This window comes from Elaeis guineensis, chromosome 4 (assembly GCF_000442705.2).
Source record: "Elaeis guineensis isolate ETL-2024a chromosome 4, EG11, whole genome shotgun sequence".
Taxonomy (NCBI): domain Eukaryota; kingdom Viridiplantae; phylum Streptophyta; class Magnoliopsida; order Arecales; family Arecaceae; genus Elaeis; species Elaeis guineensis.
The window spans coordinates 19,038,192-19,051,556 of record NC_025996.2 but is presented as its reverse complement, the minus strand read 5'-3'; the positions used below and the strand labels follow the sequence as shown (position 1 = coordinate 19,051,556).

The 13,365-nt window shown below is 44.8% G+C and overlaps 1 protein-coding gene across 1 annotated transcript; it reads right to left on the bottom strand.

Moving 5' to 3' along the window:
• Window positions 1-12,252: 12,252 nt before the first annotated feature.
• Window positions 12,253-12,867, bottom strand: LOC140857266 (uncharacterized). The gene has a single exon (XM_073256031.1). It carries the CDS (start codon window positions 12,865-12,867, stop codon window positions 12,253-12,255), a length of 615 nt encoding a protein of 204 aa, XP_073112132.1.
• Between the last annotated feature and the right edge of the window lie 498 nt (window positions 12,868-13,365).

Below are 13,365 nucleotides of genomic sequence, written 5' to 3'. Positions count from 1 at the left end.
AATTTTCGGAGCTCGACCTCAGCTTCCTAGACGAGGAGTCCGAACGAGGCCGGTCCCTCGCCAGCCACTACTTACTATTGCAGCTCCCTTGCCGGGGACGCCGAGTTCTCAACCCCACCCCCGAGGTCTGAGACCTCTGACCTTGTATTTTTACTTCATCGTAATTTTCTTTTCCTTCTTGTTTCAAAAATCATACCGATCAATAAAGTTGAATTTCTTGTCGTGGGCGGCTTCTCCCTCTTTCTCTTCTTCTCTCTGCTTTTCTTCCTGCAATGAGTCGTGTTTTAATGTTTCGCCTTCCGATGGCAGCGTTCTGCGGAAGCACTTTCCCTTCCCTTGGGGATCCCGCTGAAATCGACGATCCAGCGGCTGAAGAAAGAGGTCCTTCACTTGACAAAGAAGTCGAAGAAGATGGAAGGCGAGCTCCACAGATTGAGAGAAAGTCATTCTGAAGCCACTGCGGAAGCCACCCACTTTCGGAATCTCCACGTGAAGGGGATCATGGAGTATAGCCGGAGGAAGGCGATTTCGCGAAGGAGCTTGAGGAATGCAAGAAGAGTGCCAGCGACCGAATCTGGGCTCAGGCCGCCAGGATTAGTGCCCTCAAGGTGGAACTGTCAGCCGCGAAGGGAAAGATCGGCCAGCTGGAAGGAAGTTCGTCCCGGCTCTTGGCTCGGGTTACGCGACCTGGAGTGGTCGAAGAAGGTCTCCGACCTTCAGCGGCAGCTTCAGGATGCCGAGGTGAGCCACGACGTGCATCGGGCCAGCTGGCGCAGACAAGTAGAGGAATATAAAGGGAGACTCAGGGCGGCGGCCGACGAAGTCGCCCGTCTCCAGAGGCAGCTGGCCAGCAGGGCTCAGCTTACTTCCGTCCGAGATTCTGATGAGCTCCAGTCCCTAAGAGGAACCGTTGAAGGATTTCTGTCGCTCTTTTCGTCCTTCTGTCTTTTCATGTATTTACTTCCCTTTTTGTCGTTTTGCTTTTCTTTCCTGGCCTTCCGGGCTTTGTAGCGTGTATTATGGAAATGAAACGAAAAGGATGTTTTGTGTTACCTCGTCTGCGCGTTGTGTTAAATTATCGTCTGTCGAACTTTTCTTGTCGTTCGATTTATCCGATGTAGACGTCGTTGGAGAGACGCCCAGTCGTCGATGCGTTAGCTCGCGTTCCTCGTCGTACGTGGCTGTGAGCCCGAGCTTGACGGTCCGAACTCCGCATTACTTCGGGGATGTCGCTGTCTTCCTGACCTGTGTCGGGAGTCTTCTTAGAAGTCAGGGGTGTTTTGGTAGGAACTCTCCGTCTCCGTTGGAACGAAGTCCTTTAGGTCTTGGGGCGGTTCGTCCTTCATCTGTTCCCACCGTGGTTCGTCACCCTTCCTTTTAATTTTTCTCCTCTTTTCCGAGTGAGGACCCTTCCTTCGCTTTCGCGGGTTGCATATGAGCACGGAGGTGTCGCTAGGGGGCTTTTTCCCTTCATCCGATCTTGTTGGACGGTCGGGTTTCGTTATCATCAGGGCGAGGTTTTCCTCCCGTTCCCGCGAGGGCATGTAAGGGTTATTGCCAGGGCGGGCGGAGTCTTCCTTGCTGCAGAAGTCGTGGATGGAGCCCGGCTCCCGTAGGAGTCCGGGTGGAGTCTTCCTGGGCGTCGTGGACGGAGTCCGGCTCCCGTAGGAGTCCGGATGGAGTCTTCTTGGGCGTCGTGGACGGAGCCCGGCTCCCGTAGGAGTCCGGATGGAGTCTTCCTGGGCATCGTGGATGGAGTCCGACTCCTGTAGGAGTCCGGGTGGAGTCTTCCTAGGCGTTGTGGATGGAGCCCGGCTCCCGTAGGAGTCTGGGCCTTCTACTTTGCTCAGGTCAGGGTGAGGTTCTCCTCCCATTCCCGACTTGGCTGTGGGGGCGCGTTAGGGCGCTGTAAGGCCTCTCCCCCCATCCGGTCTAAAAGAATCAGGCCTTCGACTTTGCTCATGTTAGGACGAGGTTCTCCTCCTGTTCCTGACATGGCTGTGGGGGCACATTAGGGCGTTGTAAGGCCTCTCCCCCCATCCGATCTAAAAGAATCGGGCCTTCGACTTTGCTCATGTCAGGACGAGGTTCTCCTCCTGTTCCTGACATGGCTGTGGGGGCACATTATGGCGTTGTAAGGCCTCTCCCCCCATCCGATCTAAAAGAACCGGGCCTTCGACTTTGCTCATGTCAGGACGAGGTTCTCCTGTTCTGACATGGCTGTGGGGGCACATTAGGGTGTTGTAAGGCCTCTCCCCCCATCCGGTCTAAAAGAACTGGGCCTTTGACTTTGCTCATGTCAGGACGAGGTTCTCCTCCTGTTCCTGACATGGCTGTGGGGGCACATTAGGGCGCTGTAAGGCCTCTCCCCCCATCCGGTCTAAAAGAATCGGGCCTTTGACTTTGCTCATGTCAGGACGAGGTTCTCCTCCTGTTCCTGACATGGCTGTGGGGGCACATTAGGGCGCTGTAAGGCCTCTCCCCCATCCGGTCTAAAAGAACCGGGCCTTTGACTTTGCTCATGTCAGGACGAGGTTCTCCTCCTGTTCCTGACATGGCTGTGGGGGCACATTAGGGCGCTGTAAGGCCTCTCCCCCCATCCGATTTGAGATAGTTGAACTTTCATGTTAGGTATGTTAGGATAGGGTTCTCCCCCAGTTCCTAACATACCTTTGTTTCAGGCGTTTGGAGGAGTCATATCCAGTCGTGACAAATCGTTAAGTAGAAAGAAATTTAGATTCAAGGTGAAATCGTAAGTGATACATTTACAGATTTTTCGAGTTCCATGGTTGCGGGAGGCCTGCTCCTCCTTGAGGCCCTCCGGTGATGGAGTCGATGGTCCCGATGGGGGGTCGGTCTCCAGGTTGCTCCTCCCTTCTTGGCGGTTCAGGCTGCGGAAGGGCCCTTGGCCGATCTCCTCTACCCTCAGGTCTGCGTCGGATGAACCTGTCGAGTCGACCTCGTCGAATGAGCTCCTCGATCTCATCCCGGAGCTGGATGCATTCCTCTGTGTCGTGGCCGTGGTCGCGGTGGTAGAGGCAGAACTTGTTGGGGTTGCGCTTCCTGGGGTGTGTGCGCATCCTCTCCGGTCTAGGGAGCTGCTCCCTGACCTCCATCAGTACCTGGGCCTTCGAGGCATTGAGAGGGGCGTAGTTGCGGAATCTCCCTGGTGGGGAACCTCGCCGAATCCCGCGATCCGGACTTCTCTGCCTGCGCACCCGGGGTGGAGTATGGGCGCGTTTGTGCCCAGGAGGGGATCGAGAACGCGGTCGGGCTTCCCTCGGCCTTTTTTCAATTGCGGGCTTACTCGAGCCTCCTGCTTGCCGCTCCCTCGCTGTCTCTTCATCCTTCATTTTGAAGGATTCTTCCGCTCGGGCGTATCCTTCAGCCCGAGCTAGCAAATCAGCAAAATTCCTAGGGTACTTCTTCTCCAGGGAGAACAAAAGGTCATTCTTCTGAAGGCCACCCTTCAGGGCGGCCATTGCGACTGATTGGTCCAAGTTCCGGACCTCCAACGCCGCGACGTTGAAACGGTTGATGTAGGCCCGAATGGACTCCCCTTCCCTCTGCTTGATGTTGATGAGGGACTCCGAACCCTTCCGGGGGCGTCGGCTGCTGACAAAATGGGTCACGAATTGGTGGCTCATTTGATCGAAGGAAAAGATGGTACCCAGTTTCAAAGCCGAGTACCAGTTCCTCGCCGCTCCCTTCAAGGTGGACGGGAAGACCCGGCATAGGATGGCATCAGGAGCAACGTGGAGCAGCATCATCGTCCGGAAGGCCTCCAGATGATCAACCGGGTCCGAAGTCCCGTCGTAGCTCTCGAACTGGGGAAGCTTGAAGTTTGGCGGGATCGGTTCCTGCATGATCATTTGAGAGAAGGGAGGGTCCGTACAAATATCCTCACCATAAGCGGGGGTGCATGGCGGAGTTCTTCGATCTGCCGGTTCATCTCCTGGAGCCTCCGGTCCAGGAAGTCCTCCCGGCTTCGAGTCTCAAGGGTCCTCTGGCAGAATGGGGGTAGGGATCTTCCAGGGGTGGAGTCGTGGTCTGATTGAGGGCTCTCCACCCTCGGGTTCGCTTTCCCAGGAAGGACGGGGCGGCTGGCCCAGGTGGCGCGCCCTGTCGCAGGATCCTGGTGTTCCGGGGACACCCTTTCCAGGCGTGCTGATGCCTGCGGCTGCTGCGGCTGCTGCTGCTGCATAGCCTACAAGGCTTCTGTGAGGCCTTTAACCTGCTGCGCCAGCAGGTCAAATTGCTCCGCGCCGACCGTCGCCGTCGGAGGAGGAGGAGGAGGAGGTTGAGAAATAGGAGGGGAGGCCGGAGCCTGAGATCTGGCCGCGGAGGCCGTGGACCATCGCGTGGACGCCTTGCGGGGAGGCATCGAGTAAGGATCCCGAGGGGAAGACAGGGAGTGGGTGCCGGAGGAAATGATCGGAGGCAGCTCCGTTGAGCGCTCCTTTAAGAACAAGGGTACTGTGAAGACACAGCCCCTTCCTCTAGCGCCAATCCTGTTGGTGCAAAAATCCACTTGCGCCGGAGAAGCTGGAGTCGAGGGAGTCGCGGTCGCCGTCGGAACCTGCAAAGAAAGTCTAAACCGGAGGTGGGGTTGCTCCGACAAGACCCTCCGACGCTCAAGTCAGTTCTCTGCCTCAACAAGAATGGAGTGCTCGAATGAAGAATTTAGCAGAGTTTTGAGGTAAAGAATTAGAGCTTATAGAATAACGTATCTGGGGCCCCCTTTTATAGGCGGAGGGGGCAGTAGCCTGATAGCGACATCTGTAACCGTCTGGCAGTGGGCTGTCCAGGGTCAGGCGGAGTTTGCTGCGAAGAGTAATGGAGTGGACCCGTGGCTATCACCGGGGTGTGCCACGTGGAGTCTGCCGCGGGGAGTGGAGCGGCGTCTGTTGTCGCGACTTGCCAGCGGATGGGAGAATCGTGCGGCATCCGTCGCAGGAAGTGGAGCAGGATCGTGGCTGTTATTGTGGCCTGCCAGGGAGTAGTGGAGCTGCGCGGGATCCGTCATAGGAAGTGGAGCAGTGTTGTGACCGTTACTGCGGCCTGTCAGGGAGTGATGGAGCTGCGCGGGATCCGTCCTAAGAAGTGGAGCAGTGCTGTGACCGTTACTGCGGCCTGTCAGGGAGTGATGGAGCTGCGCGGGATCCATCCTAAGAAGTGGAGCAGGATCGTGGCCGTTATCGTGGCCTGCTTGGGAGTGCAGATCCGTCGCTTGAAGTTCGGCAGCAGTCGGAGCTGATGACGGAGCCCGGCTCCCGTGGGAGTCCGGGCGGAGTCCCCCTTGAGGTTGGAGTCATGGGCGGAGTCCGGCTCCCGTGGGAGTCCGGGCGGAGTCCTCTTGGAGCTGACGTCGCGGGCGGAGCCCGGCTCCTGTTGGAGTCCGGGCGGAATCCCCTGCAATCAAAGTCAGGTGCGAAGTCCGGCTCCCGTAGGAGTCCGGACTGATCTTACCGGCAGTCAAAGTTGGCGACGGAGCCCGGCTCCCGTGGGAGTCCGGGCGGAGCCCCCCTTGAGGTTGGAGTCGTGGGCGGAGCTCGGCTCCCGTAGGAGTCCGGGCGGAGTCCCCTGCAATCAAAGTCAGGTGCGAAGTCCGGCTCCCGTAGGAGTCCGGACTGATCTTACCGGCAGTCGAGGTCGGCGACGGAGCCCGGCTCTCGTAGGAGTCCGGGCGGAGTTGTCCTGTAGTCGATTTCGGCGACGGAGCCCAGCTCCCGTAAGAGTCCGGGCGGAGTTGTCCTGTAGTCGATGTCCGCGATGGAGCTCGGCTCTCATAGGAGTCTGGGCGGAGTTGTCCTGTAGTCGATGTCGGCGACGGAGCCCGGCTCCCGTAGGAGTCAGGACGGAGTTGTCCTGTAGTTGATGTCGGCGATGGAGCCCGGCTCCCGTAGGAGTCCGGGCGGAGTTGTCCTGTAGTCGATGTTGGCGACGGAGCCCTGCTCCCGTAGGAGTCCGGGCGGAGTTGTCCTGTAGTCGATGTCGGTGACGGAGCCCGGCTCCCGTAGGAGTCCGGGCGGAGTTGTCCTGTAGTCGATGTCGACGATGGAGCCCGACTCCCATAGGAGTCCGGGCGGAGTTGTCCTGTAGTCGATGTCGGCGACGGAGCCCGGCTCCCGTAGGAGCTCGGACGGAGTTGTCCTGTAGTCGATGTCGGCAACGGAGCCCGGCTCCCGTAGGAGTCCGGGCGGAGTTGTCCTGTAGTCAATGTCCGCGACGGAGCCCGGCTCCCGTAGGAGTCTGGGCGGAGTTGTCCTGTAGTCGATGTCGGCGACGGAGCCCGGCTCCCGTAGGAGTCCGGGCGGAGTTGGCTTCTTGCTGAAAACTTCGGCTGAGGGTATTTTATACCCAACAACTCCCATCGAGAGTCTTCTTCTCATTTTTTCTTTTTTTTATTTTGGGCTTGGTGGGTCAATCTGGTGGGCTTGATGATTTTAGAACAGGATATTACATTCTATCCTCCTTAAAAAAAAGTTTCATCCTCGAAACTTGGCATACTTGAGATTTCGATCATTAAAATACATAACCCTCGTATTGTCCTTAAGTTTTCATATTATTTACATCTCAAAGTACTTATTCCATGAGTTTTCAACATAAATAATTATACGGTATTTCAATATTAGATTATTTCTATTTGCAAAAAAATAATTTTTTTGATCTCTTAATCTTAGATTGACATTTCATAATTTCGTATCTATGAAATTATTTATTTTTGATTAATTTTATATGAGAATCATAATCGACCCTATCTATTCTTCATAAACATAAAAAAGTCTAGAGCATTAGATGTTCAAAATTCTTCTAACCATTGCTATAATAAAAGAATCAATTATCGAAGATAGTATTGCAACATCTAAACAAATCCAAGAATCAATAATTTTATCCTTTTATTTATTAATAGTGGTTTCTTTTACAAAAATCAAATATCCGTTCATATCACTTACTACATTAGTCTTCTTTAACTAGTTTTAGTATAATTCAACTACCACACTTCTATTATGCACTTTGATATGAACCCATCGAATTCTCCAAGGCTATCGGATGAATCCTAGCAAAAGATCCAACCTTTTATTTTTTTTTAAATAGAATTAGAATAAAATTTTTAAGTTTCTTTATCTTTACTATTCCTTGAGCATGTCACATTAAAATTAAATCTTGATCTACTTTCTATATTTAAAATCATTGCATTAGCTTTCATCGCTCATTTAGAATTCAATATATCTAGAATTAATTTGGAGTAAGTTAACTCTAGATTTTTTGACAATTGAGATAATTCAAAACTAACCTTTCTTTATAAGATGATTAACCCAAACCTCCAACAAATTAAAAGGTTTCAAGTCAATACCATTGTAAGTAGAATCAATTTGGTTATCTCTTATAGACAGCTTCTTTCATCATGACTCTTATATCAATAAATAAATCGACATGAAATCTTGTCGTTTATTTATTAAAATCTCATATAAATCTTTCAAAAATTTGATAATAGCAAGATACCTTAGATCACCTCCAAAACCTAAACTTTGACTTGAAATAATCAATGTACTCCATTATCTTCAACAGACTTAAGAAAGATCAAGTAATCTAATATAAAAGATGGTAATATAAATTATTAAAGATTTTACTAATATGTGCATGTCATCCAATCCATAAGTAACTATATATATATATATATATATATATATATATATATATATATATATATATATATATATAATTTTTCTACAAATTTTATACATGATCCTCTTATAGGTTCAGTGTTCGAAAAATATTTATTTCTTATATGAAGTTTTTTTTTAAAATCATATCCTAAACAAATTTATTCTAATAAATTTAAAATTATAATGATCAAATAATTAACATCAAAATTTGAAAAGCCATCACCATCTTCATCCATATCAAGTTTAGAACTTTGAAATCATCTAAATAATAATTGAACAAGTATACTCAATACAACATATCAATATATCTTATTTTATTCCAGAGTCAATATCTCTCATACTTAAGTCAAGCCTTATTTATTGAAATTCAAGATATAATTCATCCAATTCTTTAATACATTTTGTATTCCACTTTATGCAAAAATTTTATTAGAATGCCTATTGATCCAAAATCCAGACTTTGAATTCTTTCTACTACTTCTATCATATTTCTTGTGATCATAACCTTTATACTTAATTCTCACTTAAGTCATAGTCCTTATTGATCATAACCTAAGCTCTGATATTACTTATATCATACCTTAATCACTTAATCTACAGTCCCAAGTAATCATAACCTAAGCTCTGATATCATAAAATATCACGTCTCAAATTCGAGACATAACACGGCCATGCTATCGAGGGATGGGGCCTATGATAACACGAAGCCAATCAATCATAATTAGCTAAAATTTATTAAATAAAAGATTCAATTTTATTATTCATCAAATAATTAAATCAATATTAGTTTAGAGCATTTAAATCCAAAAGTAAGTATCAATCCAAATCTCAACATTCATAAATAACTATAAATTCGTGATCATAAAATAAACTAAACTTCTGCTATCAAATTTTTAAGCTTACTACGCAGATCTTCAAGTTTAAATCCTTCATCGGTCCTAACTTTTTTTCTCTGTAAAAAAATAAAAAATAAAAAGAATATGAGCTATACTAGTCCAGTAAGTAGAATCTACGCTTTCTTACCGGATCAAGCATAAGTTTTTCATGATAATGCAATATTTAAAAAATAACAGATAATACAAAATAAAGTATTTCATATAACATATAATAAAATAAATTATAAACCAATCATGCATGCATAAATCATGAATATTTCATAAACATGCTTCGTAAATCATTCTTTTCATATATTCATGTCATATTTCAAAATATTGCTCATAGATATTCATGCTAAGGTCACTATTATACCTGTGACAGGGTCATATTTCTTAATCGACAGAGTTTTTATTTCGTATGCCAACTTTATACCCATTGACGGGGCCATGTTTCGTGTGGATGCTAACTCCAGATGTCGATCTTTCCGAACAAATTTGTTCATAGCTATTGAGAGCCTTTGAAATCCTTATATCTTTTTTTTTAAAATATACGTATACATAGATAGAAAAAATAATAAAATTTATGCTTCATAATCATACTATTTTCATAGAACGCATTCATAAAATCAATGCTCATAATAAAATATACTTTTTTATATCACATATACTGATTTTATTTTATAAAAATATGATTTCATCAATAATAATTTTTTATTTAAAAATATGATTATTTAAAAATAAATAAAGAGTATAAGATCCACTTATCTCGTTCATCTTATATTTTCAGACTTCATTAGAAGAATTAGCTAATCCTATTTAAAATATCAAATCATCATCAATTTCTATTTCATGAATATAATAAAATTAAATCATAAGAAAAGAGAACTGTTGATCGGATGTATCGGACCATCCAGACATCAGGATAATTCAAGATCTCCGAGCTGAGGGTCAGATTTAAGTAACTTGATCAAGGAATCATGAAGCACAGATCGAATTAAGATCAAGATCAATCAATAGGGTTCATTAATAATAGATTTGAAAGATGTTTGATATGGTCAAATGAGGTTGACATACAGCACATATATCAAAGTGATTTTGGGTCATCTTGTTAGAGTCAACATGAGTTCCTAGAAGATGAAAATATAACTCGATACAGGATTCATAGACCTTCTTAAAGAGAGAAAGTCGATCATAAGAGAGAAAGTAGAGAGAGAAAGTGGAGAGAGAATCTTCGTATCCTTCAGAAGAGGCAATCATGATCGAGATCATCAGAGATCATATCAAGATAACTCAATATGGATTAACCGTGATCAGATGCTATAAATTTCGAATAAGAATCGGACTGAGATCCAATCTATTGCATGACTTTCGAAGCAATTTCAGATCATCTTATTTTCATCTTAAATTTGTCTTGGATCTGTGATGCAATTAGAGAGAGAAAAAGAAAGAATAGGAGAGAGAAATTTTAAAGAGAGAAAGAGAGAAATTTTAGAGAGAGAAAGAGAGAGAAAAGAGAGGGAAAGAGGGAGAAAGAGGGAGAGAGAGAAAATATTCTCTTTTTTTTCTTTTTCTTTTCCTTTTCTTTTCTTCTTCTTCTTTCTTTTCTTTTCTTCTTTCTCTTCCTAGCCGAACAGAGAGGGACACGAGGGGGGACTTAGTGGCTCGTGCTCTGATGAGGTGCGATGGCATGGTCGGAGGTCCGATAGTGGCGGCCGACAGCAGGGGGCAAGAGATCGCCGACAGTGAGGCTCGGTCGGTAGGAGATTTAGAAAAAAATTAGAAAATAAGGAACCCAATCCATTTTCTTGAATTTTCTCCGATCATTGGCCGATCATCAATGGTCATGACCTTCGGAGAAAATAGGTAGAGAGGTGGGGGTCTAAACTTAGGGGTACGGCGTCATGGACGATGATGCTGGTGGTCGAAAAAGGGAGGGAGATGGCTCGGCCGAATAGAGCAAAACATGATCTTGGCTTTTTGTGAATTTTTTGATGAATCGATGGCGGCGAGGGTACGCGAAGCCATGAAAAGGAGGGGAAGGAAGAGAGGAAGGAGGAGAGGGGCTTACCTCAAGCTCTGATGGTGTCTTGACTTCAATTTTCGACGAGCACAAGCAAGGGTGGTCGCAGCCTCAATCAGAGAATGGAGGAAGAAATCAAGCTCGAAGATTACTGATGGAGAGTCTTAGGGGGGAGACTTATTTATAGAGGGCTCTAGGACCCCGATGGTCCTAGGACTCCCATTCCAATCGAGATTCGTCGGAGAAGAAGACTCCTATTGAGAGTCTTCTTCTCATTTTTTTTTTTTTTTTTTTTGAGCTTGGTGGGCCAATCAGGTGGGCTTGATGATTTTAGAACAGGGTATTACATTCTACCCCCCTTAAAAAAAAGTTTCATCCTCGAAACTTGGCATACTTGAGATTTCGATCATTAAAATACATAACCCTCATATTGTCCTTAAGTTTCCATATTATTTACATCTCAAAGTACTTATTCCATGAGTTTTCAACATAAATAATTATATGGTATTTCAAAACTAGATTATTTCTATTTGCAAGATAATAAATTTTTTTGATCTCTTAATCTTAGATTGACATTTCATAATTCCGTATCTATGAAATTATTTACTTTTGATTAATTTTATATGAGAATCATAATCGACCCTAGCTACAAACATCTGTATGCACTAGTTCCAGTATATCTTTGGCTCCCCAAGCTGCCTCTTATGGAAAGATTGACAATGATGCTTTCCAAGGATGCAACCTTCACAAATCTCCTACTTCTCTTTGATTGTTGGCAACCCATACACCATATCTTTGTCAGCAAGCATCTTAAGGCTTGTGAAATTCAAGTGTCCAAGCCTCTTGTGCCATAGTCAAGAATCATCTTTCACCCTGGCTGAAAACGCCATATCATTCACATACTTGAGATGGAGAGGAAAACTCCTATTTTTAGTCATCTTTACTGCAGCCACAAGATGCCTTTTTTGATCAGAAAAGCATTCCAAGCCTTCAAAATGCAGCACATAATCATGCTCTAGAAGCTGTCCAATGCTCAATAAATTCTGATCCAAGTCTGATACATAGAATACATCTTGGATGGCCTTGTTTCCTTGCTTGGTTTCAACACCAATGCTGCCCTTTCCTTTGATCTCCACATCTTCTCCATTTTCCAACCTGACCTTTGATCTAATAGAATGATCCATGTCTAAGAAAACACCTTCATCACTTGTCATGTGGTTGCTGCACCCACTGTCTAGATGCCAAACCTTGATCTTTGTCTTCTTTGGATCCCTTGTGACAAGCATAAAAGAGACTTCCTTCTTCTTCTTTTTCCTCCATAAAACCGGCTTGTTGTTCATTCTTAAACCGACAATCTTTTTGTATATGCCTAAATTTGTTATAATTGTAATATTGAGGCTTGTCTTTGTTCCAGCAATCCTTCTCATCATGATTGCTTTTCTTGCAAATATTGCACCACTTTGAAGTGCCGTCATTGTTGAACTTTCTATCAAAGCTTTCACTACCTCTTCCTCTTGAATTTCTACATCTTCCTCTTCCTCTTGCAAACCTGCCACCTCTAAAAGAATCGCCTTTGTTTCTAGAATCTTGAGTTGATGGCTTCTTCTCATGATCTTTGGATGTAATATTGACCTTTGACTGGAATGCACTCTCAACAAATTTTTCAGAGTGCCTCACCAATCTTTGCTCATAAGATTTCAACGAGCCCATCAACTCTTGAACACTCAAATAAATCTTTAGCCTCTTCAATAACAGCCACAACAGGATCAAATTTTTCAGGTAAAGTAATCAAAATCTTCTCAATAATTCTACGATCATCAATCGAATCACCATAACTTTTCATTTGATTCACCAACTCCATAAATTTAGTAAAATACTCATTCAATGTCTCATTCTTTTTCATTTTCAAATTTTCAAAATTTCTTTTCATGGATTGAAGTTTCACAGCCCTTACCTTCTTGTCTCCTTGAAATTCTTGTTGAAGAATTTCCCATGCCTCCTTGGCTTTCTTGGCTCTCATGATTCTTGGGAAAATAGAGGGTGAGACTCCTCTTTGTAACATCCCAAGAGCACCAGCATCTATAATTTTCTTCCTTTTCAATTCTTCTCGTTGTGTTGGCGTTAACTCGTCCAACGAGTCGAGTTCTTCATATCCCGTTTGAATGAACTCCCAAACATCAAGAGACAAGAACAAAGTTTCCATCTTTACACACCAAAACTCATAATTTTCTCCTTCAAATACTGGAACATTAATGTTACTGAATGTCGTTGCAGACAGCGTGCTGCTGGAACTTGAAGCCATGACTCCTCTTGAAAAATTTTCTTCCTATTTTCACCTTCTCTGCCTTGGATCACTGCTCTAATACCAATTTGTTGGAGTGATTTCTATATTTTTTCAGATTATTTTTTGGTATTTTTGATGCAAAGATGAAGAAGAGAAGGGAGATGGCTGTTCAACTTCTATTTTTTCATTGGCTTTCTGAATTTTCTAACGTTCTACAAAGTTTCAGCATTCTATTTTTAAAACATCTACGGGATAAAAACTCAGCCACATAAATGCTAACCACATACATTTAACTAGACTTAATTAATTCAAGTCCAAGTATATTAAATAAAATAAATTAGCACATTATCCAACACGTGCATTTCTCTCATGCCAAATTTTCCAACACAAAGACGCCACTCGTTGATCCACTGCTCTCCTAATTAAAGCATCAATCAGTCTTTGCCTCCAATCCATTTAAAGATCATGTAACGTAGCAGGCCATCCTCTAATATTAAGCTGAATCTTTAGTGTCAT

What these genes read in the sequence shown, in the direction of transcription:
- LOC140857266 (XM_073256031.1), bottom strand. Translation starts at nt 12,867, where the DNA reads ATGGCTTCAAGTTCCAGCAGCACGCTGTCTGCAACGACATTCAGTAAC.